Source organism: Choristoneura fumiferana, chromosome 20, assembly GCF_025370935.1.
Source record: "Choristoneura fumiferana chromosome 20, NRCan_CFum_1, whole genome shotgun sequence".
Taxonomy (NCBI): domain Eukaryota; kingdom Metazoa; phylum Arthropoda; class Insecta; order Lepidoptera; family Tortricidae; genus Choristoneura; species Choristoneura fumiferana.
In genome coordinates this window covers 8,486,739-8,512,857 of record NC_133491.1, presented here as the reverse complement: position 1 = coordinate 8,512,857, position 26,119 = coordinate 8,486,739, and the positions used below count along the sequence as shown (strand labels likewise).

The following is a 26,119-nucleotide window of genomic DNA, read 5'->3' as shown; positions in this document are numbered from 1 at the left end:
ATTCGTGTTGATTAACTTGAAATTGGAAGGTTTTAGTAGAGTTTAAGAAAATGCACTAAGCTACCATCGGTAAAATCTTCTTTTTTTTATTCGACTGGATGGCAAACGAGCAAGTGGGTCTCCTGATGGTAAGAGATCACCACCGCCCATTAACATCTGCAACACCAGAGGCCTAAGGTGGGATACCTCACGTGCCAGTAATTTCACCGGTTATCTTACTCTCCACGCCGAAACACAACAATGCAAGCACTGCTGCTTCACGGCAGGATTAGCGAGCAAGATGGTGGTAGCATGGATGGTGGATGGTGGTGGTGGTCTTTTGATATTATAAATGATGATTTAGGATCATGGCAGTTAAGCTGACTGTAAAATGTTAGTAACCTAGTTCATTGAGCTAGTTATTGTCTAAAAACGTTAACCTTAATTTAAGTGTATGTGTAGGTAACTCATAATTATGATGATGTGGTATTAATATCATTTTAAATACTTTTTAAGTATCTGGTGCACTACATATATTATATGCAGTTAATAATATGTATTGTTTGTACTTCTCATGATTCGTATAACCTTTCCCTTAAAGTTATTTATTAATTTGATGTCATGTTTATAAAAAAAAAACCTAAACGATACCTTATCAAAAAGTATATCCCGATAATTTGGATGTTTAAAATACATATAAGCAATTAAAAAGCCTAATGGTGTTGGAGATAAAGGATTTACGAGGTCACCCTATGCAGCGGCGCTTCTGCGCGCGCATAAAAGCCGCAGTGCAACGGCTGCGGCGACACTCTTGCGCACACCGCCGACCACGCAACCGTGAGTACGCACACGCACACACACTAATAAGCACGCGACAAAATACGATAAAAACAAATGAAATCAGTGTTTATGATTCCTGGATAGTGGTTCGATAGTTAAAAAGTTGCGTGAGTACAACAAAATAATTGAAGTGATTTTTTCCATTTTATTGAATTAATTTTGACAATATTTTAAGACAGTAATTAATTTTAATTTGGTGCTGGTTGTTAGTTTCATTTGTAGTAAAAATCTCGTGTAAAAAAATTATTTTATTATGAGAGTGAGGAAAACGAGAAAGCGGGTTATTTGCTGGGAAATGATCACCACCGCCCATAAGTATCAACTACTCAAGGAGAGCCATTGGTCCGTTACCGGCCTTTTGTTTTTTTTTTACTACATGAATAATATGAGTATACTTGTGTTGATATTACTAGAAATGCATAGGCATTGTGTATTTACCTTCTAGCACCTGACCGCCTTCGTTGACATACCCGAGTTCGAGTGTTTGTAAACATTAGCCACGCTAATCTGTGCAAATTGTATGGACATTAAACCAGATCCGACGCCTCCTGGGAACTTGCTTCAGTGAAAGCGACTCGCTATCTTTACCGATTATGATAATTCAAGCAGCTTTCAAAGTCCTTTGCCATTAATAAAAGGTAAAAACAAGTTTCTCCACGTTTCCGAAAATTAATATTAAAAAAGCGTTAATGCGAATGAACGGAATTATTGCTTTTGTTTTTGTTTACGCGATCGATGATTTGTTTTTTGAACGATGGATAAATGGATTCGACTAAGTATTATGTTCATTCGCTACGCGTGAATGAACTTTGCACGCAATTGCTGCACGCAAGTGACATATCGGTTATTTTGTACACGTCAGGTTATATCGCGGACGTAAAGCGTTATAATCTCTACCTCTCTGTCCTAAGTCTAAACAATATTTGCGTGCGAAAGGGATGAATATTTTGAAATATTCTAAGAAAACTGTTAATTAACTGCATAGTTAGCAAGTGCATATAAATGTACAGTCAACAAATAAAAGATCGATGCGGCCAAAGTTACAACAATATGTCTCACGACTTTATTGAATTAAAATAAAATGTATAATAAATGCGAAAGTTTGTAAGTCTCTTTGTTTGTTTGTTTTTTACTTCATCACGTCTAAACCGCTGAACCAATTTAAATGAAATTCGGTATACAGATAGTTTGATTCCCGGGGAAGGACATAGGATAGTTTTTATCCCGGAAAGTTGCATAGTTCCCGCGGGATAGTGAGAACCGAATTCAATGCGGAGGGAGTCGCGGGTAACGGCTAGTTGAATTAAAATTAAGGTTGTGTATACATGTTTTTGTAACTTCAGTCCTATCGATAACTTTGTGGTTAATTACTTACGCGTCAATTAAATCGTAAAGACAATACTTTAAAGAAATTTGACAAATAATACGCTACTATGAGCTCAAAATGTAGCAAATTTTAAAACGAACACGAACGAATCATTCGATAAATAATTTATTTATTATGAAAATAAATTTATACATGCTTAATTTTTATAAAATGTGACGTTCGGAGTTGGATACCGGTAGAGGCAGTTTTAAAATAGAAATTAATAATTTTAATATATAAGCAGATACAGATATCCGTAATGTTTCTGTACGTAACATGACTTCGTACGCAAAGCAGGCGCGGCGTTGTGTTCAGGTAATTAAGTTCAATTTAGATCTTTGATGTAAACTGAAAATACGCACTTGAGGGCGACAAGTGATTCCTCTGTTCTCATGGTTCGTTACTCTACCAAAACATACAGGGATAACTGGAATTTAATAATTGTAATTGACTAAATAATACCGTTACTAAATAAAAACATGTCAAGTTATACAAATTTAAATAACATAAAAGTCAGATAGATAGGTACACGCACAATCAGTCAAATAACCCGCCCCGCGCCATACCAGGTACAAAGGACTCAACCGATGGACAACCTTCCTTCACGTTATTAGTAAATTTTAGGACCGGTATTTCCCATTCAAGTAGAAAAATTGAGAATATAAAGTAAAAAAATATGAATTTTTAAAAGTGAAGAAAGTAAATTGAGGAAAGCCGCAAAAAGTTGCAAAAGTCAGTAAAGAAATTCTGTCATGCATGTGATAAACCTAATTGACACTTTTAGATAGTCGCTCTCAACGTGAAATGGACACAATACCCAGCAGTGGGAAAACATGAGCTTTATACTTAAGTATTTACACGCAAAGCCGACGAACAAACAACTGAAAATAATTTTCTTTAGATCATATTGTAGTGCCATTTAATTTAAAATAAATGCAGGGTTTTATTTAAGTTTACATGTGGTAGAGCCTTACTGTAACCACTTGCGGGCTGCAGTATGAATGGGCCAGCTCGACCGGGTTAGTACCGCACTCCCACAGAATACCGGCGTGAAATAGTAGTTTTGCTACTGCGTTTCGTACGGTGAGTGGGAGATCCGGAGGCCCAAATCCCCTCCACCCTTTTACTCCCCTCTTCCCTTCCCCCCTCCTCTATCCGCTCCTCTTTAGGCCGGCAACACACCCGCAGTCCTAATTATGCTGTAGATGTCCATGGGTGGCGGCGATCGCTTACCATCAGGTGCCCGCACGCTCGTTTGCCAGCTATCCGATAAAAAAAAAGTTTCACTTTCGGTCGCTGACCTTTGATGACAAAGGATAACGACACTTCTTCGCGGTAAACTCATCAGGACTCCTTATTCGAATAAACCGTATCGAACGAGCTATTGTTTTCTCTTTACGTCTCGCTATGTTTAAGAAGGACGGTAGTATAGTTTGCGTAATAACAGTTGGTAGAGTCCCTGAATAAGGATCTGGAAGCGTTAGTATTCTATATGCGCAAGCGCATTCCTCATGTATGAAGTGCTGCCGCTTATTGTTAGGCGCAGCGTGTCTGCGTACATAAAGCGCAATAGAGACGTGCGGCTAACTTTATCAATACAAGATACCTTGGAATTGAACGACAAAATTTATGATCCACATGTCGAAATAAATCACTTAAATTGTATTTTCATCAGTCTATAGTTATGTCTATAATTATTATACCGTACAACAGTGGCACAGAAATAAGTTTTTGTAAAAACAAAATGTATTACAGGTTCTTGCGCTGAGTTTACTTTCTGTTGCCCTTATCTTCAGGCTCTTCTCCACTAGGTCGTTCTTTTAGTTACCCTACGTACTCGTAGTTACATAGCAGCTCTTTCACTGGAGGAGGCACACATTTAGTTAACATTCAATTAACACCGCCTGAATTGGACTATTTTTCACAGACTAGGAAACCTTTCGAAATGACTTTACGAGTAGGTAGAGCAGATAATTTAGCTTGCTTTTTGTTTTGAACATTTTCTCAATCGAAATGACTTCCACTATAGTGGAAATTGAAATTTGAACACATTATCAAGATATTAAGTAGTCCACTTATGTGTCAATCTAATCCATATCTTTGTCTTTTTGTACGCCAAGATTCATCTAATTCGATGAGACATTATTGCGTGATAGAGATACCAAAATGAAATGAAATATTTATTTGCTGGAATACGTTTGCAAAAGGTTTTACGAGTAGGTATCATCAGGAACTGTATTCAGTCAATGTACAAAATCAACATGCAAATTTCTAGTATAATGGTATTACCTACGATTTAAAATTCAACAAGTCCTTAACACTATAGAAGCAGTGATCATTAGCCATTCAGTCAGCGACGAAGAAAATTTAGGATATGACAGGAATCATCCAAAAATGATTTAATAATTGATTATTAAGTAAAAGTCCTTGACGACCGGATAGCCAAGTGGTTAGTGAACCTGACTATGAAGCTTGAGGTCTCGGGTTCGATCCCTTGTCGGGCCAGATATTTCTATGAATAATACCAATGTTTGTTCTCGGGTCTTGGATGTTTAAAATGTATTTAAGAATGTATTTATCTATACAGACAGGTATGTTTATCTGTCGCCTAGTATTACTATGGGTATAGTACAAGCTTCACTTAGTTTGGGACTTGGTCAATTGGTGTACCTAAATTATTGTCCCATGATATTTATTATTATTTATTAAGTGCATAAATTATGATTGATTTGATTGCTTAGTAGCGACATCTCTTGTCTAGGTGAGCGGTTAGTTCCGAAAAAATGTGACATCTGTCGACGCCACATAGATGTCGCTAGTGCTGCTGCTTAAGTAGCATAGTAGAAATAAGCAACCTGAGATATGTATGCATAGGAAAAATTCGTGTCTAGATTCCTGTCCAGCAGTGGTGTAGGGGTTATAGCACGCAGCACGGAATGCTGAGGACCTGGGTTCGATTCCCAGTGCTGGTCTCTTTTTCTGGTTTTTCTGTGCATCCATGTCTCAGTTTGTATTTACGATAAGTGCATACAAGCAATTGATAGGGCTGTCGAGCCTCGGCTGGCCTCGCAAAGCGCCCGCGTCGCTAAACGTGGTGCCATCACATTACAGGCGTTGAATTTTTCACATATTTCACTGCAATAGGGGCGTGCTTTACGACTTTTGCGGAGTCTCGTGGCATTTACGGTCCTTTTAAGCCTTCGACAGTTTACTGCTTCTAAGTAATTGTGGACTAGATGATACAGATCATCAATACGTCCAGTGCCTTTGATAAATGAAAAGAACACCGTACGAATGCTGACTATTCTTCATGCACGGTTGTTTATTTGTTGCCAGAACGCATCTCAACTTTTTTCGATATTTTATAGTATTTCAATAAATCCATAAAAATAATATTCATTCTATCCAATCAGTTTAAATTCACCTACTGCTGAGTTAAGGCCTTTTCATTTTCACGCCACTTTGCCCGGTCCACGTTAGCCGACTGCCTGATGTAATCCGACCAACGGGCGGTCTGCCCACCGTTCAAATCTAATACACAAATAATATTAATAAATAATTATAATAATTATCAACTTTATTAATCTCACAGACCCGTGTTATTCTTCATCCTATTGAATCCCGTATTTACTACATTCGGGATTATAAATATTGCAAGATAGTAAAAGTAATTTATAATACCGAAAAGCGTAGGATTTCTACGGCTTTTAAAATCTTAATATTTTTAAGTGTTAAATAACCTCCCGTGCATTGGGCTGCATGTGAAAATTTGTAATCACACGTTTCTTACGCCATAATTCTTTGATTCCAATATTAATATTGTAAGTTTGAGATCTTGGCTAAATTAAAAAAAGAAGGTTGTTTAAAAGTAACATAAGAACATAATGTAATATAGTTTAAAATGATTCGTTGCAACAAAAGTCTTTATTTACACAAAATAACAAAAAGCAGAATTAAATGTATTAGTACTGCGAAAGCAAAGGCTGACTAAGTTGTGGAATGGGTAGCTTCTTTGTAACCGATATAAACAGGATTGATTTACGAAGGGAAGTGAGTGGGCATCGTAAACAGTTGCGAGATTTCTAACTTTTTATGGGATATCAATGAAAAACGTCTTTTTTTCTAAAGTTAGGGTTATTTCATGAATTATGGAGCCATACACTAGATTGAAAAAAAATCGTAAGGTCTCAACAGATTTATCGTATCCTCAACGGTTAGTTTGCCACAAAGTATTTTCCTTAATTTTAAGTATGATTCTCTTTAAATAATTTATTGAATAAGGTGTTACTTTGCGTAGGTCTATATTGTGTTCGGCGGGTGAGCGAAGTAACTGCTTTTGATTATCTTTAAAATAAGGAAGAAAAAAAAACTTACACGTTTTTTCTTCTTAACTTCAGCATTAAATTGAAAACTTTGTGGATGCGCACAACAAACGGAATTCTTTTCTTGTGACGTTACTTACTTACATTACTCTCCAACCCAACGGCCTACCGAAACGAGGGATAAAAACGTAAATAAGGCGTTTTTACAATGTAAACATGAACCGGTCATCGGTTTAATACCAAAGGAAGATATAAATCTGTATTTATAAACCTATAGAGTTGAGTCAAACGTTGTTTGCGAATAAAATTTGCATTCTTGGTGGACCGCTGCGTTTCTACAAATGTTCGACATGTCGACCGGTTTGTCGCATAAACTTACACCTTCGAGGCGAGATGTTATTTGATATGTTTAAAATATTCCAGACTTTCTAAGTAAGCACGTGGCTTGACAAAGTTGTAAAATTGAGTGATTTGAGTGCAATATTCACTCAATTAGTTACAGTAGTATAGTTTCTGATGCATGTCAACTTTGAGGACCTGCTAATAGTCTTTTAATTACTAGATTATATAGAAATAAGCCCAATTGCTTTATTAAATAGTCTCACTATGTTTGAATAAATTTTATTTCACTTTAACATTTTCAATGGGTACCTACAACTATACATATATTTTTTTTTATTCGACTGGATGGCAAACGAGCTAGTGGGTCTCCTGATGGTAAGAGATCACCACCGCCCATAAACATCTGCAACAACAGGGGTATTGCAGACGCGTTGCCAACCTAGAGGCCTAAGATGGGATACCTCACGTGCCAGTAATTTCACCGGCTGTCATACTCTCCACGCCGAAACACAACAGTGCAAGCACTGTTGCTTCACGGCAGGATTAGCGAGCAAGATGGTGGTAGCAATCCGGGCGGACCTTGCACAAGGTCCTACCACCTGCAAATTTATTTTTAATCAAAACACTAATAAATATTCAGCTTGATGCCTTAACCTATTAAGAGTAATGTTGGAATTCAAATGACCTTTCGCTTAACTACACTCGAAATGGCATCACAAAATCACGAATTAAAGTTACAGACGCTGTATAAAAGCATTCATATCTGATGAACCGTTTGTTCGAGCGTAGTCCCTTAACGTAAAATAGTTTCATGTAAATGCCAGCGAGGACCTCGGCTGCCTCTGCTTTACATCTCTATGTTATGTTAGGTAGTTGCGTTATCCATGTTTTGATAATCGCAAACCGTTTATTTTTGGAACAAAAACAATTAAATTTTGGCTAAAGTTAGCTAGGTTTATTGAATTACCGATCAATAAACCCGTTACGCGTCCTAGAGACTAAATTAGCCCCTAACTTTTTTTTGCGGTAAATGTCCTAGAGACTACTGGCCGTAGTCTTAAGGACATTTCCCGCACAAAAAAAGTTAGGGACTAATGTAGAGTCTTGGACTCGTGACGGGTTAAACCAACTACTGCTTTGCAAACGTTTCAAAATGTAGTCTGATCAAATTGAAAGCTTGTTGGAAGGCTGAAACACAATCTTACAAAATTAAAAGTAACATAATGATTAATATAGAGTTTATTTCATCATATGAGAATTTTTAATGAAGTATAATATTACATGACAATTTAAGTATGTTATGAATGAAAATCAGTCGTGAGATTTTTATTAGAACTCATAGATAGGGTCGTGTTAAAATATTAAATTTTAGAATAAGAAAAAAGTTTGATTTAAAAGTTTTATTATTTAAGGACTCTTACCAAAACAGCGGCATCGTTTCATCAATCAATAAATAAATCAAAGTCGCTCACTTTGTGGCCTTTCTGGGAACTTATTGATAAGCAACTTTCTCCGGGTTTTCGTGATTGATCTGTTCATTTGTCTTGACTGCCAGAGTTCCTTATTTTAGCAAACTGAACCTTTGATTTATCACAAATTATAAATCACGATTAGGGTACCCTATACAAAATGAATATGACACTTTATGCACGGAGAAAAACGTCCCACCTGCTTTATTACGTCTAATAATTGTACAATGCTTTATTGTGTACTGCGATCTAGCTCTATGATGCTAATATTGCCTTAGTAGATTTATTTTAATTAGATAGGTACTCACATAAAATTTGTGGTATAAAAAGTCCAGAATATATTCAAGAATACGCGAAAAAACCGAGCTTAATTATAAAAGTTACACTTCAAAGTTAAAAGTGGGGATGGCGTGGGTTTTAAAAGCTCTTGTATATAATTATTTTTGTGCCTAAAATATCACGTTAATTTCACGTTTATGAAAAGTTTTAAACTTAATGAAAGATTTAAGAGCGATTGCACAAAGTTCGTACTAACCATAACGAGTACCTAACTAACATTAAAAAATATCGCATATCGTCTGCCCCGCTCCACAACGCAGCTTATTTGTTCTTATCGTGCGAAAATACACGCGCAACTAAAATCACTTTCTATGCCGATACCTCACTCCATCTCCACTTGTCCAGATTAATAAATGCTTTGTGTAAGCACAATAGCAGACACCGGGTCAGTAGGCGTCGTTAACTGGAGCAATATTCCCGTTAGCCGACAGATGAGACCGTTAACTAAGCGCCAGTCATCATTGTTAGACAGTTGTCACTGAGCCGACGACGTGAGAAATGAGGCACAAATGCATTGAACCATTGTCTACAACAAGGATCCGTAACTAAATGCTTGGATGGTGACTGTTCGTTCCAATCGTAACGTTCACACGCATAGCAATCACTGGCTATGTAAAAAACAACAAAACAAGTGAAAAATACCCTTAGTTAATATTTAAAAAAAAGTATCCACCGTTGCTAAAGTGGAAATATTTACATGCCTATGACTGAATGAAAAATTGTTCTTAACCCCTTTCATTTCTCTGTCAGCTTTTAAATTAGGAAATGACCGTCTAAAGTACGTCAGATTTCAAGAACCTTAAAATTTCGTCAGCACAATCATTGGATAGATACGTGATAATTTGTTACACTATCATAAAATGGAACTATGTACATATGTAGGTCTGTATACTTTCCAAAAATTGGAAAGATTTTTTTTAATATTCGTTTATAAAAGTGTCACAGACTTTTATAATGTCCTGATTTGATTGCATTTGTTTTATCGTGTGAAAAAAATTCATAAATCCTCCTAGTGGAAGTTTTACTGAAGGTTAAAAAATACGTAGGTAATTTATAAAAAAAATAGAAATTTAATTGAATTAACTAGGTACTTACCTACTATTCCTTCATGGGTGAGGCCTATGTCCCACAGTGGACGTCCTACGGCTAATATGATGATGATGATGATGAGGTAATTATGTAATTTTATTTACCAAATGCTAATATTTTGCAGGTGCAAGATGCGTGCGACACTAGCGACGTTGGCCTTCCTAGCGGTCGCGCTGACCGCAGTACAATGTAAGTGAACTGCTTACACTAAATCTTACTATTTAATTTAATTCTTTATACAGGCTGTAACATTGAGATAACTCATTATGGAAAAGTCTGAACTATTGTATGACATACGAATATCTGTTCTTAGGAACCATGCCATCGATTTTAGTAACAAAAAAAACTGCATTCATACATTTAAAAAGAAACTTGTACTCAGTTTGGGAATCGAATAGTTTATTTTTAGGATGAAACATCGGTAAAATGAACACACTACCAAGCCTGGCTGAAGATGTATATCTATTTTCACTTCTACTGCTCTTAAAATGTTACTTTAGTCTCTGAATATCGGGACTAAAGCTCCTTTTTATTCACTAGGGATTCAATTAATGATTACGAATATGAATCTATTCAATTATATAAATTATATAATATAATTATACAAGTATTAATTCATTTTATTATGCATAGTCCAATTAAAATAGTTTTCAATTTTGAAACTGTTGGCTAAATATGTAAGCTTTGAAAGCGTCACTTCATAAACAATTATAGAAAAGAAAAAACCGCGCAACAAATGTTTTTTTGCTATTTGAATTTTGAACAGATGGCCTGTCCATTAGTCGAGCGTACGTTTTAAAAAAAAGTAATATTGTAATTTTGAACAAAAAATTTTTTTTTCTCGTATTCAAAGTGAAAAGTACTAAGTGTTTAACGCGAGACTAAACAACCATAATTATGTAAATTATTATTAATTAATCTATTCAATTCAAAATTCTAATTTTATAATTTTAATTTAATAAGTACATTGACATTTTCGATTTTCAATTGATATTAATTGTTTCAGTGGTTGTGTTGATTCAAAATTCAAATTCAAATTCAAATTATTTATTCAGTAAATAGGCCGCAATGGGCACTTTTACACGTCATTTTTTTAAACTACCAGCGCTTTCACCAAATTAGTTTTCAAAATGATCTTTACTAATTTAGTTTATAAGAATATTTGTTACTAACAAATTTCGTGATGCCCTGTTGAAATCTATGGACGTTAAACGCCTGATAATAAATTATTTTTATTTATTATTTTTTTATCAATTGAATAATATAAAATACAACATGCGAAAACCCGAAATTAAACCACTCTATTACACTCCACTCCACTCTATTTATTCCACTCCATTATGCCACTCGAACTATAGCCACCCTCGCTCTGCTCGGGTGGCTAAGCATCTCGTGCCATTATGGCTTGTTTTAGTCCCTTGTTTAACAATCTACTATTATTACAACATTTTTACCTAAGTACAAAGATTTACATTGTAGTCATAAATAAACTGTTTCTTATTGGATGTCTAAACAAATTTACGTAAAAATGCAAGATAAAGCTAGATTAGAACAACATTTTATTCATATTTCTCAGTCTTGGGTAAAATTGTGGTGCAACTTCGCAATTAAACATTATAATTGTTTCACTGTATTAAATAAAGTGATAAATACTGCGAAATACGCAGTTGCGTTTTAGTTCGCATCAGCGACGACGCGTCGGCGATATCTCCAATATCGTCTTCTCAGGGATGAACCACTTATTAGGGCAGTCCGTTTACCCTTGACCGGTACATTGGGCTAATAAAGCATTGTCACACAGGATTCGTTCCACGTCCTCAGTTTCGGGCAGCTCATATAAAATGTAGTGAAAATGTATGAACTGAACGCATCCAGTGAGACAAGTCTTTTACTGGTTGGAAACAGCCGGAACGATGAAGTGAATTTCACTCTATTTACCTGTAAGAAAAGTTGATCTAGATATTTATACTTTTATATAATACTCAAGGTATTGTTATTTTTTAATATAACAGAAGCTCTAGGAAATATAGGCTTTTAGGAGCTACAGACTTTTTTTATTTTAAGCATAATCTGGATATGCTGTATATGATATTGGTAATGCTATTATATATTTTTTGCATTCTGCATGTTTTATAAGCTAAATATCTATAACAAATACTTCACACTCTTAGATCAGGAGTCTTTTAACTCAAAATACTCCACCATTTAAGCCTTACAGACACTCCAGAACGTCTAAATTAAAATGGGGTAGGTATGGTATTACCTATTTCGAGTTGATCCATTCTTGATCTAAGAATGCGACTTATTAAAAGACACTGTAATATGTTATTGTAATAGTCAAATTCCACTGAGTTCAATATTAACTTCATTTCAGTACCTAATTTACTTACTTAATTGTATTTATATTGTTCGCAGCGGAGGGCAGAGCTCGCATAGTATGTTATTTTAGTAACTGGGCGGTGTACCGGCCTGGTGTAGGTCGCTATGGCATCGAGGACATTCCGGTGGAGATGTGTACACACATCATCTACTCATTCATTGGGGTCACCGAGAATACGCACGAGGTCCTCGTAATCGATCCTGAGGTAAATTATGTATCTTACATCCACTTAAATTAAATGCGAAAGTTTGCGAGTGTGTGGGTATGTTTGTTTGTACGGCTGGATGGATTTGGATGACATTTGATATTTAGATAACTGGACTTCTGGAATAACACATATAGGCTGCTTTTTATCTCGAAATTCCCACGGAAAGTTTATTTAATTTTAATCTAGTTTTCGTTTTTTAAATGTATTTCTTTAAACGCCGTTACACAAAATGGCGAATCCGTTTTATCATTTGGCTAAAAAAAAACAGTCATTTGATTAAATCCCTGACAGGCAACTCGTTTTTTCGTGTCACTAGATTTGTTTAGTGATTACTGATAGGATAAATCCCTGAATCATGTCAGTGAGTTTGTGAATGCTGATTTGTGAGATACAATGAAAAATATATGTATTATATTGTATTTTAAGCTAGATATATTTCCAGTTGGACGAAGAGAAGAATGGCTTCCGCAACTTCACGTCCTTGCGAGCGAATCATCCAGACATCAAGTTTATGGTGGCAGTCGGAGGATGGGCTGAAGGCGGCTCCAAATACTCGCACATGGTCGCCCAATTGAGCTCCAGAATGGCGTTCGTTAAAAGTGTTGTTGGTAAGCTACGTACTTTTATATTATACTAACTTTTGCCCGTGACTTCGCCTGCTTAGAATTCGTTCCGTGAACGGTTCAGCTACTTTTGAGCTTGACAGCATTATCATATGTTGACTGTTATTGAATTGAACTGAAAATTTCAATCAAATGAATCATACACGAAGTAGATTAATTACAAAGTGTATTAAAATTTTCCAACTAGATATATTTAGTAAATTATTACGGTCAGTTAACTTAATCGTCGGTGGATCAAATAAGGTTAATAGGGTATTGTATTAAGCCTATAAGACAAGCAAACCATTACCCGGGTAGCATTAATCGCGTTGTTTGAGATTCACTTGACTTGAGAGAATAGGTAGAGACCCATCAATATTGTAGCGCACGAGGCTTTAACGTAATAATAAAGACAACTAGAAGGCAAAAGAGGAAGGAACTATGAACTTGAACAAATTATTCACTAGGTTGAACAAGTTACTTATATAAAAAAAACTTAGTTAGCACGTCCTTAATTAAAACGAACTGACAAGAGAGATAGAGAGGCTAAATTCATGAATTAAAAATGAAGCGCATTTCAATATTACGACTCGAAACGACTTACTAAATTAACTTTTTTGGTGCCAATAACAGTAATATTATGATTTTATTGAAGCGTGGGAGCTTCAAATCTTGTGACAATAGAAGTTTCGCTTCTCATTCCAGTATTCTTCTCTCGAGCTTCCTGTTGGTTCTACGTCACGTGTAATGTTGACACAAATTATGTTGGAATTATATAAACTGTTCCTTCTATGAAAATATTTATGTTACGCACTTACGGGAAATATATATTTCCGGGTGACGGCGGAAACAACAAAATGCGGCGAGAAAACACCGTTTTATGTCTATCATATAAACGTATTGACCAATTTATTCGCGGGTGCTGCACCGTTGCAGAATTTGAAAAGTAATATATACCAAACATTTTCTAATACTGAAGTTAGAATACATGTCCAAATTATACAACAAGTCAAATACATGTCACATAAATACTGAGGCAGTATATTATTCTACGTAGGTATTAGTTAAGTATATTAGTTTACATGCACAGGCTGAGCTCGATGAACAGTCGCTACTTGCAGTTACCTACTAACCTTCAATATGGCTAACCTTTAATGCCCGAAATATATATTTTTATAACGTTTAATGAACTCTACAGAAACACTTAATTGTCTGTTAACAGAAGGTAACTATTTTGCAGTTTGTCCACGTTTTTGCTAGAACAGTAGGTAGTCCTTAATTACGGAAACTGTAGCAAAGTTCTCGTTAAGATGAATAATTAACGAGAGTAGGAACACCCTTCCCCTTCTACATAAACACATTTGAATAATAGGGAAGCGGTGGGCGAGCCCGCGTGATTAAAAATATATAATAGGTAAACATTCTCATCACGACCGCGCCCCGACAGCGGGAATTTTTATATTGTTCATACTTTGCCCGTTTTGCTTTCAGTCGATTCGAATAAATGTCATATTTCCGACATATATCATACTCGGAATAAGCCTCGGTCTGCACACGCATTCGTACCCTATCTTTGACGTTTTCAAATAGGATTTACATCGAGATAGTGTACTTATCTGTTGTTGTGTTATGGGTTATGGTCTTTATTGACTTTTATGCGGAGGAAAAAGGAATAATATCAATGTCGTGCGAACAAAGAAATTGGTATATTTACATGAGGTTAAGAGGAACTGGAATTTTTATCCAGGAAATTACAATTTCTTTACTAGGAAATATATTTTATATTTGAATATCAAGAGACGCTTTCAAAAAGTTAAATTTAAATAATTTGATTAAACAGAAATATAGTCATTTGGGTTCCCTGCGTGTCTAGAAATCTGACTACACTTAGTTGCAGGGGATTTCGGAAGTTTGATGGACCATTAAACTGTGCAAATTAAACATTTTAAACGACTTTTTTTGCAACGGAATACAAATAGCTTAGCACGCAAGCCACAACCGGGTGCCAGCTGCTGATAGCAAGTTATGTCTTCATTACAATAAACTTCTTAAAACTATGGAAACTACTTACTTGAAACATTGTCCACTTAAATTGGATAGCTCATGGACGACGAAGAAAGCCATTACTTAAAGTAATTAGAACTTTTGTACGACTCATGAAATTACAAGTAGTTATATCTAGACAAAATGTTACTAAATATATCCAAATGCACTCGATAATTACAAAGACCAACCTCTTGTCTCTTTGCTTTCAGAAGAATGGGGCAACTTGGCACCCAAATAGCACTTAATCGACGTATTATTACAAATTGTGAGACTAAATTCAGTAACTTATTTTGCAGATTTCCTGCACAAATACAATTTCGATGGTCTCGACCTGGACTGGGAGTACCCTGGAGCTGCGGATCGTGGTGGTTCCTTCTCCGACAAGGACCGTTTCCTATACCTGGTTCAAGAGTTGAGGAGAGCCTTTATCCGCGCCGGTAAAGGCTGGGAGCTGACAGCTGCGGTACCCCTCGCTAACTTCAGGCTTATGGAGGGATACCATGTACCAGACCTGTGCCGGTGAGATTTTTAGTACCAAAGAGTGACTTGCGTCCGTTCTTTCTATTAAAAAAATGAAATCTGACCATCAATTGATCCTTATCTCACTTAATAAGTATATAAGTACCCATCTCCACCTACATTTGCCCTCCAACGTGTTGACCGACGAGCCGACTAATTTTTGTAGTTAGGTTACTTCTGAATGTAATGGCACGGCGCCGCCTCAGATTTAAAAATTTTGCCCACCTTGTAAATCTCTTGTCCAGCCTTGCTCTATATATACATCTTTGTTTTTCTGCCAGTGAACTGGATGCGATTCACGTGATGTCGTACGACTTACGTGGTAACTGGGCCGGCTTCGCCGACGTGCACTCGCCCTTATACAAGCGCCCGCATGACCAATGGGCGTACGAGAAGCTGAATGTGGTAAGCTATTGTTTCAATTTCCCAATACGTGCTCAGTTTTACACGAAAAGCTAGCATATTATTTGTTATTTTTACGCCCTGTTAGGCCAGAAATGTAAGAAAGATAAGTGCGAATGAAGTTTGCATTCCATCTCTTTCTGGAAACTCAATTGAGTACTAACTTGCTATGGTAGTCGTGGCAATCTCTCACTAATCTCTGTCTAATATTTAAACTATCCTTCGTTTTGTCAAATAATGAAGATTTATTTTAACGAATAAAAAAATGCTTGCATACATATTCCCTATTTACACTAGAAAGTTATGTACATATGAATGTAGGTAGGGCTATCTAAAACTCCATTTTGTTGTTGTTAACGATCATTAATAATTCACGGTTATTCACGAGTTAAAAGCAAACCTAAATAAGTTAGTAAGTAGGTGTGTTAATATTTAACGCATGATACGTTAAATGACGTCAATGGTTCCATTCATATCCAGGCACGTGGGTTGCAAAAAGGGGAACAATACGTCATAATCATATTGTATCCTTAAAGAAAGAAACGTAGTCGAGTGTAATAGTGACGTAGATGGAATCAAACTGTATTCAAAGATTCTATGAACTACAAATAACAATATTTAGAAATATAAAATCCTCTCTGAAATGTCGTTGTGTCGTCTAGGATCAAAACCTGACGATAGCTTTAGAGCGTATGCAGACTTTTCGAAGAAAAGATCCCACTAAGATTCTATTTATACGCTCGCTACATGAACGCAATCTAACTTTTTTGTTTTACTATAGAACGATGGCCTAAACCTTTGGGAGGAGAAGGGCTGCCCGTCAAACAAGCTAGTGGTTGGCATTCCGTTCTATGGACGCTCATTCACTCTGTCAGCTGGCAACAATAACTACGGTCTTGGCACCTTCATCAACAAGGAAGCTGGTGGTGGTGACCCGGCCCCGTACACGAATGCCACTGGATTTTGGGCTTACTACGAGGTACACAATCTTTAGAACTACATCTAAGTACTTTCCATTTACAGTCGTGAATCGGGATTGTTGAGCCACTTTCTACTGTTCGTAATTTGGCCGTGTAATGCTTACTACGATTATTTATAACTCGGCTAAATTATGAATAGTGGCGAGTGGCTCAATAGTCACGGTTCGTGATGGTACATGAACATAACCAGAGTTTCCGGTATGTTCGTTTCTTAAATATTTAGGACAGAATGGGAACACCCAAGTACTCCGAAATATTTAATTCCGAATTTGCTAATTCCGATTTACAAAACTCCGATTTTCACAATTTCTAAGAGAATATTTAATTCCGATTACTTAAAAACACGAAATTTAGTTTTCCGAAATTCAAAATATCGTTTTTTTTTCAAAACTCCGATGAATGAAAAACACGGAATGTTTATAGGCCCGAAGTACAGTATTCCGATTATGAAATTTTCGAAATAACGTCGCTAATTCGGAAATATGACAATCGGCAAAATAAACTTCGTGGTTTTAATAATCGGAATCTTGAATCTCGAATCTCGAATTAATATCAATAAATTTAGGTAAATTGACCTGCATAGGTTTGGTTAGGTTAGGTTAGAATTGCGCAAAGGCGCGAACCGTCTTAAGTGCGCGGAATAGGAGCTTCGCGAAAGCGTCGACCTTGTGTCACATGGCTGAAAATCAATCACAGTTACTGCTGTTTTAGGCCAATCTAACCTACATAGCTTACGTTAATAAGTCGGGATTTATTATTAATCGATGTAATGATATTCGGAATTTTGAAATTCGGTATTTTAGTAATCGGAATTCGTATTTTTGACATTTCGGATTATTATTGACTCGGACTTCTTATTGTTCGGTTTAATAAAGTTAGGAATTTTGAAAATCGTAATTTTAAACCTCAGATATTTTTAATTTTCGGATTTATAAAAATCGGATTGATTAAGAATCGGAATAGGTGTCATATTAGGAGTTTTAAAACATTCGGAATTATAAAAACAGTGTTTTGAAATTCGTGATTCCGACTTTCGGAATTTAGTTTTTCGTATTTATCTAGTGTAGGTACCCGGGCAGAATATTTGTGTGCAGTAAACAAATTATACTTACCAACTTACTTTCTTTCGTGGAAATGTATCCTTTTCTTAAGTATTATAATTTCCTATTTCAGATTTGCACAGAAGTCGACAAGAAAGACTCTGGCTGGACCAAGAAATGGGATGAGGCTGGAAAATGCCCTTACGCCTACAAGGGAACTCAGTGGGTTGGCTATGAAGACGAGCGCAGCGTTGAGATCAAGATGAACTGGATCAAAGAAAAGGGCTACTTGGGAGCAATGACCTGGGCCGTAGATATGGATGACTTTAGAGGACTCTGTGGGGACACGAACCCTTTGATGAAGTTGCTGCACAAGCACATGAGCTCTTACACAGTACCTCCTCCACGTACTGGAAATACCACTCCTACTGTGAGTACTCTTAACTTTTTACTGTAAATAATTTAACTTGTATTGAAGCGTCATAAAGCTCTCAAATGTACCTAATGATAATTTCCCGAGAAAAAAAATGCTGCTTCGAATAACTAAAATCGACTCCGCCTTAAAGCAGGCACTCTATGTTAATGATTTCCGTTTGGACCATTTGAAAAAAAAACTTGTATGTGCCCAAGACTGCATCAACTGCCATGCAATCGCACCAGCAGCAAGTCTGTTTTTTTTTGCCAAAAATCTGACATGGATATCGGCAGTAAGTCCAATTTTAATCTTGGGCAAAATCAGACTTAGGCTGGCATCTCTAGCATTGCAGACTACATACGATAGGAGTATGTACATTAACTACTTAAGTTGCTACAAATATCTTTCTGTTGAGAATTCTGAATGCAACCTCTAGCTTTTTAGTTAGTGGGTAGCTATTTAGGGTCTCTACTCTACCCACTTGACTGTTCAGTGATTTAACAAATATGCATGTTTATACTTTTAGCCGGAATGGGCCCGTCCGCCCTCAACTTCAGCTAACCCATCCGAAGGTGCCCCCATCCCTACCACTACAGCCAAGCCAAAGCCTGCTGTACCTAAACCAGTGCCAACTGTCAAACCGTCAAAGCCCACTACGACTACTGCGGCACCTACTACCACGAAAGCACCCGAAGCTGAGGTCCCGAAGGAACCCGAAGCTCCGATCCCCGTGGTCCCAGAAATACCTGACGTCGAACAGCCTACGGTATGACATTTTTAGCCCCGACGCAAAAAGAGGAGTGCTATAAGTTTGATTAATGAACTTCTTCTTCTCTTTTAAAATATGGCTTTTCTGTCCTAATTAATAGGACAATTTCGCCAGTGTCAAGGTAAACTCTCTTTGAGAGGGACGTTGTACGGTGATTGTAGTTTTTGCAACTTGATAGTAAAATTCCAGAAACCACGTGGAGACCACTAGCGCATTAATATAGAATTTTGGGATCACTGTTCACTGTTAACGTTAATCGCCGCATAAAACACTATCAAAATTATACTTCAACTAGCCAAAGAAACAGAAATAGCAAAATTAGACATTGTCTACATCCGCCATCTTCGAATGCTACAAATCGAATCCTTGATTAATGAAGCTAATGAACTTCGTCATAAAATAAAATTGTAAATGCCTCAGCTAGCAGACTTTCACCACTCAAATAAGTTAGAAGGCAGACAAGTTTCACGTTCACTATAAAATATAATTCTATGTAATGTTAATTGATCACAAAGAATAAAAGAAAGTAATACGTTTACTAGAACAACAACATAAAAAGAAGTTACCATAATAAAATACATTTCGAAAAATAAGCCTACCTACCAATATAAAAAAGCGTTATTTAGATTTAGGGAACGACTTCTATTTGATTAAAATGTAATATTGGGTATTTGCCGCATATTAGTAGGGAACCCCTATTACTACTTGTTTTGTGCCTGCCCTGCCGTCTGCCGTGCGCGTAGCCGCCACCTGACAAGCACTTGGCCGGTTGTTCATTTCAAATGAGGATCTGTTAATTAAAATAATCATTTTAATTCCAATTAATTTTAACCTCTTTGTTTGCTAAACATGAGAAACTTTTTTTTCAGGATAATGAAGTCGACGACCACCGTGTGTGCGACAATGATGAGGACTACATTCCCGACAAAAAGAAATGTGATAAAGTATGTAATACAAAATGCTCTTAAAATTTTGGCTTTTCTACCACATTTTTTTATTTAGCTACGTAATATGTATCTGTAAACACAAACTACCTACATACCGGATTATAGCTAGATTTTTTATTTTTGCAGTACTGGCGTTGTGTGAACGGAGAGGGAGTGCAGTTCACTTGCCAGCCAGGCACCGTGTTCAATGTGAAATTGAACGTGTGCGATTGGCCAGATAGTGCCAACCGAGAAGACTGTCTGGCGTAGCCACCAAAAAAAATACAAATAAAATAAAAATTAGAATGACATAATAATTTCGAAATGGATATTGTTTTTAAAACTACCTATACAAAAACCAATAAAGACATTAACTAGAATTTGCCTTGCGTTGTACAAGTTGCTCTGATTTACGGTGGCAACATTTTAATCTGATAGACTAAAAAAATATATACTGTCGTTTTTTACTTAAATAAGCAGAAAATGTATAATTTTAATTTATTTACTCGAAAGACTGTACCCACGCGATTGTTATAATTATTTCACTGTATTTTTTTTACTGTCGACTTTTACTAACTTGAACGCCTGTCAAACCTCATAAAATTTACTTTCTTAGCTTAAAATCTGTGAGCTTCTGATATTTATGTTTTGCCTAAATGATGTTTATGCATGGCTATTTTTTTAAACAAAAGCCTTTTGTTTTAATTTAAAACCTAAAACAGATGTTTATGGGCGGTGATGATCTCTTGCCATCAGGAGACCCACTTGCTCGTTTGCCATCCAGTCGAATAAAAAAAAACCTAAACTTGCTAAAAGTGGCTCCGAAGCGGTAACGTTTCGTGTGCTCTGCTTACCCCATTTGGGAATACAGGCGTGATGTTTGTGTGTGTGTAATTTAAACAACATTTTGTTTCGTTTAGTATCTGATTAGTCTACATAATTTATGTTGTAAATCGTCCCTCTATTATTCAGCTCCATTTTTGCCGAATTCTGGCACGAAAGCATTCTCGTTTGAATTACCTTCTAGACAGTTATTTATAATTAGATAGGAGTATTTATAAGTTATAAGTTAGGTCATAATAAGTTCTTGTATAATATTGTCGTATTTCGTTCTTATTCATGGAACTTAATACGCTAATGTAATGATATGTACAAGTAATTTATCTGATACGTTTACCTACTGATGTAATACTCTTTACAATAAAGAGATGGAATTGTGTGTTTTTATGATCTAAATGCAGAAGATTTTATTAGAAGTTAAGTGACATTATTTATTATCGACGAAAATAAAAACTTGAAATTGAAATTGCATTTTTATTACTTACTCGTAACTTGACTAAAACTTTTGTTTGTTTTCTTGTCCTGAATAATCTTTATTAAGCTCATGTCTTCATACTACTACTTTAATGTAATTTTATTAGGTGTCGTGTATTTAATTTTCTCTAGTACTTGTAGGTTCAATATTGAGATATGGAGTGATATTTTGTGGCAACTCTGTTGAAAGGCAGGTGGCATTCAGAGCACACAAACGATGTGTAAGAGCTATGTATGGCCTAAATGTAACAGATAGCTGTGTTCCTTTCTTTAAGAAAATGAACATTCTGACGCTTGCATCATTATACATTCTGGAAGTGGCCTGCTTTGTAAAGTCAAACCCAAATCTTTTTAGGAGTGCATTACAAGACCGCAGATTTCCGACACGTTCACAACATGACCAAAAAGTAACAGTATATACCTTGTAACACAGTATAATTGGCATGCGACCAAAAATATTTAATAGAATACCAGCATCTATTAGAGCTCTGAAAACTAACAAATTAAAAAAAAGCTTTACAATCAATTTTAATCGAGTAATGCTTTTATTCAATAATTGTTTTTTTCAATGAATATACTTAGTGTACCTACCTTATGATACTACCCTATCTTTGACTTCCTTATTTAATTTTTTTCTTGGACATGTAATCATTTGTTAGAATTTTTTATTTAGATAGGAAATGACATACAATGTTATTAATTTATTTAGACTGTATTACTGCTATTTATTGTACACATTATTTTTGTTGTATTTATAATAGTATTTTATGCAACTGTTGTATAACAGGCTTCAAAAAAGGTGAGTGGCGTGAGATACGATGTGAGCTTTAGCGAACATCGTAAGAAAAAGACGCCACGAGCTTTTTTAACCCCCGACGCAAAAAGAGGGGTGTTATAAGTTTGACCGCTATGTGTGTGTGTGTGTGTGTGTCTGTGGCACCGTAGCTCTTAACCGGGTGGACCGATTTGAATGCGGTTTTTTTTTATTTGAAAGCTGGGTTTCTAGCGATGGATCTTAGACATGTTTTATCAAAATCGGTTCAGCCGTTTCAAGATCATCAGCTCTTTTGTTCGCTGCGGTAGGAATCTTAGACGCATAATGGGTATTTACTTTACTTTCAAACATATATGGGACCTAAAATTTGAAACACCCATGTATGCTATATAACTATGCAAGATTATGGAAATCTCGGCCTGATGCTGCAGCCGGGATATCCAGCACACCAGTATACTCTTGAAAAAATAATAGCAGATATGTCGTGTTTGATTTCTTTGATCAGTATTTGATTCTACATATAATGCAATGGTGGCAACACGATGAGCTGATGCTGCAGCCAGGATATCCAGCACACTAGTACACTCTATAAAAAATAATAGCACATACGTCGTGTTTGGATTCGTTTTGATCAGTAATTGATTCTACATACAATGCAGTGGTGGCAACACGACGAGCTGATGCTGCAGCCGGGATATCCAGCACACCAGTATACTCTTGAAAAAATAATAGCAGATATGTCGTGTTTGATTCCTTTTGATCAGTATTTGATTCTACATACAATGCAATGGTGGCAACACGATGAGCTGATGCTGCAGCCAGGATATCCACTTTAAAAACAAATATACCAGTTTAAAAAACATGAAATCATCATCATCATCATCATCCCAGCCTATAAACGTCCCACTGCTGGGCACAGGCCTCCTCTCAGAACAAGAGGGCTTGGACTATAGTACCCACGCGGGCCCAGTGCGGATTGGGAACTTTACACGCACCATTGAATTGCTTCGCAGGTTTGTGCAGGTTCGATCTTTTCCTTCACCGCAAAGCTCGTGGTAAATTTCAAATGTAATTCCTGTTGAGAGGCGATAGGTCAAACCACTAGGCCATCACGACTTTAAAAAAAAAACTTAAATTAAAAATAAAAAAAACCCCCCGACACCAAAAAACGCCAGCAAAAATAAAAAAACGCCCGAAAAAAACGCCCGAAAAAAAACGCCGCAAAAAAGACAACTAGTGCGAAACGTTGAGTTGGGAAATAACATTTCGCCTAAATAAAAATATGGGATAAATAGTTTGGGAGCTAATAATTTGCTAAATAATTTTCGCCGAAACATTAGTAAACCATTGTACTGAATTATTAAAACGTAAAACCTATAAAACTCGAAGTAGGTACCTATATTCGTTGGAAAAATAGAAAAACAGTAAGCACTTCAGTTTTGCTAATACCATCGAAAATTCTCGATTTTCAGCTGTCGTCGTGTCATAGTAAATTGCAAAATAATGTAGCATTGTCTTATAAAATCACATATATGACTTTTAATTTACCTGAGTATTAACTTTCAATAGATGAATATTTTTTGAACTGAAACAATTACTGTGCTCACCCGCGACCTTATGATAGCTACGTTTATGCAAGAAATGGGTGTTCATGCAGTTCCTCCACCTTCACAATGTAAAAAAATACACACAAATCACACAAACCCATCTATCACCACTAGTAACGCGTTTCGACCTCAACTAGAGCTTATTTTCAGAGCAACACAACCGTTCGCCATGCTACCAGATGTTTAGAAAAATAGTTTGCGCTACATTTCATAAATCGGTTAAGAACTATTTTCTAAACAATATTATTTGCTTCCAAATTAAAATTAGAACGTTTTGCCTCTTTTTAATATTTTTCTACAATACAATACAATGACTCTCTTTTTTCTGTTTGGTTTCAAAAGTTTTATTTTCACGTATACATTATCCACTAAGGTGTATTTTATTAACCTCAGGTATTAACCTTTCGATATTAATATATTACTTACATAATTGTACCTAGGTACAGTCACCAGCACCAATATCTGACACAACAAGCGTGCATAAATATCTGCCTTCTTAACCGTGGTCCGGTGTGTAGTCCGGCCAGCCGGACTGTGGAAAAGATTGTCCGGTGGCGATACTGGTCGGTTGGTGTACATCTGTACACTGTACGGTAATATCGCCACCGAACAATCGAAAAGTACAAATTTTCCATAGTCCGGCTGGCGAACGCGAACAAACATAATGTTCTCACAATCATAATGATCCTGTGGCACAAAAGTACACTTAATCGACATAACGTGTAATGGTTAAATTGTCTCGAGGCCTACGACACAATACATATAAATATGTCTGATCCTCCAAATGTTTGTGAAAATGTTAGTCAAGCACATACGCAAGATATTGTGAACGTTATGCGGAAAGCAATAATTTTCATTCATTCTACAGTTTCAAATGTGCTAGGTATTATGCTTAAATTAAAGATTTTTACTTACAGTTCATCTCACCAATTTATTTTACCTACGTAATTTAGAAATGCTAGGCTCAACACGTGAGAAGTTAAACCTAAAAGCCAAACCCTCGTCGACGCTCGAGCGTGACGAGCAAGGCGGGTCGTGCGGCGTGCAGCGTTCATGTTAAAACAAATCTTTGAATAATTATACATACTTCACTACAAGAGTGACACTAGATTACATTCTGCATTTATACAAGTGGTTAAGATTTTCCACGGTTGACCGGACAGCTGAAAATTATTTCTTTTCCTTGGAGCGGTTAACCGTATCACGGAAAAAATAATTTTTCCACACGGCTTGACACGGTTAATATCTGATACGACTCTATTTCTACGGAAGGACGTGTCAGATAGTAGATATAAGTGACTGTACATATTATTTGACAAAACAATAGGAACGTTTGGCTAAGCATTCCGAGTGAAATTAATGTACATAGCATTATCCCACGCTTGAGGTTATTTGTGTAAGGAGATCGCAACTTAGTAATACCCATCTGTGACTCGATTCACCACATATATTTTTCCGGTTCGCGCATTTCTTGATACTTAAATATTAATTCGTTCCTCGTAGCCTACCCGACGAAGACCAAAAGCGGCCTCTCAGGGGATAAAACTCGTGTTCACCCGCACCCATCAGTACTCTTAATATGTGGTTTAAAACACTATTTCCCACAACTATGCCAAAATTCACTTATACTCGTACCACGACTTTTTTACGAGTTTTAGCCTATCGTAATTTCGACAGCATTTGTCTTTTAGCAAAAAAATAAAAAAGCAAAAAGACAATTGGGCTCGTCCGGGATTTGAACCCGGGACCTCTCGCACCCTAAGCGAAAATCATACCCCTAGACCAACGAGCCAGTTGAGATGCTGCTTAAAAAAACCGAGCCGGTGAATGTAATACACAATACACGGTACTTCGAAAGTAGCATACTCTCTGTCGTCACGTGTTCCAAATTCATTTTTAAGTTTTGAGGAACTCGTTTTGATTTCAACTGCAACGCACAGATAATAAATCGTTGACAAACGCATTAAGTACCTATTTCAGTACTTTTGTTGCGAGGGCAGTAACATGTCTTATTGTATCTCTGACGGTGAAAATTCACGTATAGGTTGCGAGGAATGTGTTTTCATAAACCAATGGAAACGCTTCATTTACCTCGCCTCGCTCCGCTCAGCTGTTTCCACCAGAGATGTGCTGTGTGAGGATAAAGCGTTTTTATTGGTTAATGAAAAACACATTCCTCGCAACACATCCTCGCACATCTTTGGTGGAAACGCTACCTTAAGTTGCACAAACATACCTCCCATTTAATATTAAATCATCATCATCATCGGCCTATCTTAGTCCACTGCTGGACATAGGCCTCTCCAGTTGCACGCCACTGAGCACGATCCTCGGCCAGTCTCATCCAGTTCTTGCCAGCTAACCTGCGAAGATCATCGCTCCACCTAGTC

At 36.5% G+C, this 26,119-nt stretch overlaps 1 protein-coding gene and 1 non-coding gene across 3 annotated transcripts; one reads left to right on the top strand and one right to left on the bottom strand.

Moving 5' to 3' along the window:
- Nucleotides 1–773: 773 nt before the first annotated feature.
- Cht5 (Chitinase 5) lies at nt 774–21,339 on the top strand. 2 transcript variants are annotated; one of them, XM_074103519.1, is made up of 11 exons: nt 774–816; nt 9,871–9,935; nt 12,162–12,331; nt 12,777–12,942; nt 15,279–15,501; nt 15,783–15,906; nt 16,685–16,882; nt 18,057–18,353; nt 18,865–19,104; nt 19,977–20,051; nt 20,181–21,339. In XM_074103519.1, exons 2-11 carry the CDS (start codon nt 9,878–9,880, stop codon nt 20,301–20,303), a joined length of 1,674 nt encoding a protein of 557 aa, XP_073959620.1. In that variant the 5' UTR covers nt 774–816; nt 9,871–9,877; the 3' UTR covers nt 20,304–21,339. The 2 variants fall into 2 exon arrangements, with proteins under 2 accessions (XP_073959620.1, XP_073959621.1); XM_074103520.1 differs by having other exon boundaries at nt 810–926.
- A 4,110-nt stretch (nt 21,340–25,449) lies between these two features.
- TRNAP-AGG (transfer RNA proline (anticodon AGG)) lies at nt 25,450–25,521 on the bottom strand. The gene has a single exon. It is a non-coding gene; the product is annotated as a tRNA-Pro (tRNA).
- Between the last annotated feature and the right edge of the window lie 598 nt (nt 25,522–26,119).